General features: G+C 34.3%; 1 protein-coding gene across 1 annotated transcript in view; it reads left to right on the top strand.

The window, feature by feature from the left end:
* LOC103259101 (zinc finger protein 658-like) overlaps window positions 1–1,501 on the top strand; it is a gene marked incomplete at its 3' end in the record, with an annotated part of 5,766 nt that extends 4,265 nt beyond the window's left edge. Inside the window, exon 3 of the mRNA XM_008056768.2 lies at window positions 611–1,501. Coding sequence (XP_008054959.2) covers window positions 611–1,501 — 891 coding nt within the window. The remainder of the gene's footprint in view (window positions 1–610) is intronic.
* Window positions 1,502–1,508: the final 7 nt, after the last annotated feature.

The raw sequence follows: 1,508 nt of genomic DNA on the forward strand, positions 1-1,508 counted from the left end.
GAAATATTACAAGAGTGCACCGATCATCTGAATCCATTGCAGTGGAAGGTTAGCTTCTTGGTCAGCCTTCATGGAACCCCAGAAGTGTTCCATTTTTGTTTTGCATAAGTATGTGGATGTTGTCAAACAGGTTTTCAGTTCTCTTGAACTATTTTTGGTTAGAAGAAACAGGCTATTTTTTCTAGGAGCTCTTTTTGTTGCTGGCTCTAGATTACAGGTTTCTTCAGCACTCTGTCTAGGATATATGGAAAGCAGAAAGAGTAGCTTTAGCATTCTCTGCTGTGTCATTGCTTAAGTCCTGAGGTTCACATTTTTCTATTTTGTAGAGTCTTTGTGTGTTTGTTAATCTTTTTTTTTTCTTGCAAGGATTTTTAATTGTAAGAAGGAAAATCTGGGAGGAAAGGGCCTACTCCACCTTGGATGAAAATAATACCTATTTCTTTAAATATTATGGATGAGGAACAAGAAAGAGTATCTGTCTGTATGCGTTTTAGTCTTTGGAAACATGACCAGAAACAATAGAATAAAATACATAACAAGACATGGGTACAAGTCCCTCTCCATGAAAATTGTAAGATTTATAATATGTTTTCAATTTTTTACAATTTAGGATATTATAAAATTGATGACCACATAAAAGAGATCCAAGAAAAACCAAAGAAGCCTGTGTGTCAAGTAATATTTGCTGATGACAATGATAAAACATTGAGTAAAGAAGAACAGAAAGTTTTAGAAAGACCATTAAATCTGGGCATAGCTCCAGAGTTTTCAGGAAAAATACCCTGTAAATGTGACTTTTGTGGAAAGAATTTGCCAGTTGCTTCTGAGTTAATTATAAGTAAAAGAAACGATTCAAGAAAGAAGGTTGATTACGTGAATGTGTTTCAGAAATTGCAGCTTGATTTCAAGCATGAGAAAACTCATCCTGGAGAGAAATCTTATGAATATGATGAAAATGTGAAAGCGCACAGTTATAAGAAAGATCAGTATCAGAAATTTCAAACTTTGGGGCAGTCTTTTGAATATAATGAATTTGGAAATGTTTTATATGATAAGACGGTGTATTTTAGGCCAGAGACTTTTGTAACAAGAGAGAAGTCCTGTAAGGATGGTGAATTTAGGATAAACTGTGATAAAACCTTTTTACTTAACTACATGACAACTGACACAAGGGAAAAATGTTCTGGTCTTAATGAATGTGGGAAATCCTGTGACAAAGCCACCATTTTGGAGTACAATAAAATTCACATGGCTGTAACACACCATAAATTTAATGAAAGTGAGATAAATTTCAGTGAAAAGTCATCCCTCATTCAGTCTCAGAGAACTGTTATAGAACAGAGTGCAGACGAAAGCAATAAATGTGAAGAAAACTTTAGCCACAGCTCAGGTCATATAGTAAGTCAGAAAACACAAAGTGGAAGAGATAAATTCTGTGAATATAATGAATGCACAAATATCTGCTACCAGAAATTAGATCTTACAATACATCTGAGAACTCGTACAGA

Source organism: Carlito syrichta, unplaced genomic scaffold, assembly GCF_000164805.1.
Source record: "Carlito syrichta isolate Samal-C Ts95f unplaced genomic scaffold, Tarsius_syrichta-2.0.1 Scaffold302512, whole genome shotgun sequence".
NCBI lineage: Eukaryota > Metazoa > Chordata > Mammalia > Primates > Tarsiidae > Carlito > Carlito syrichta.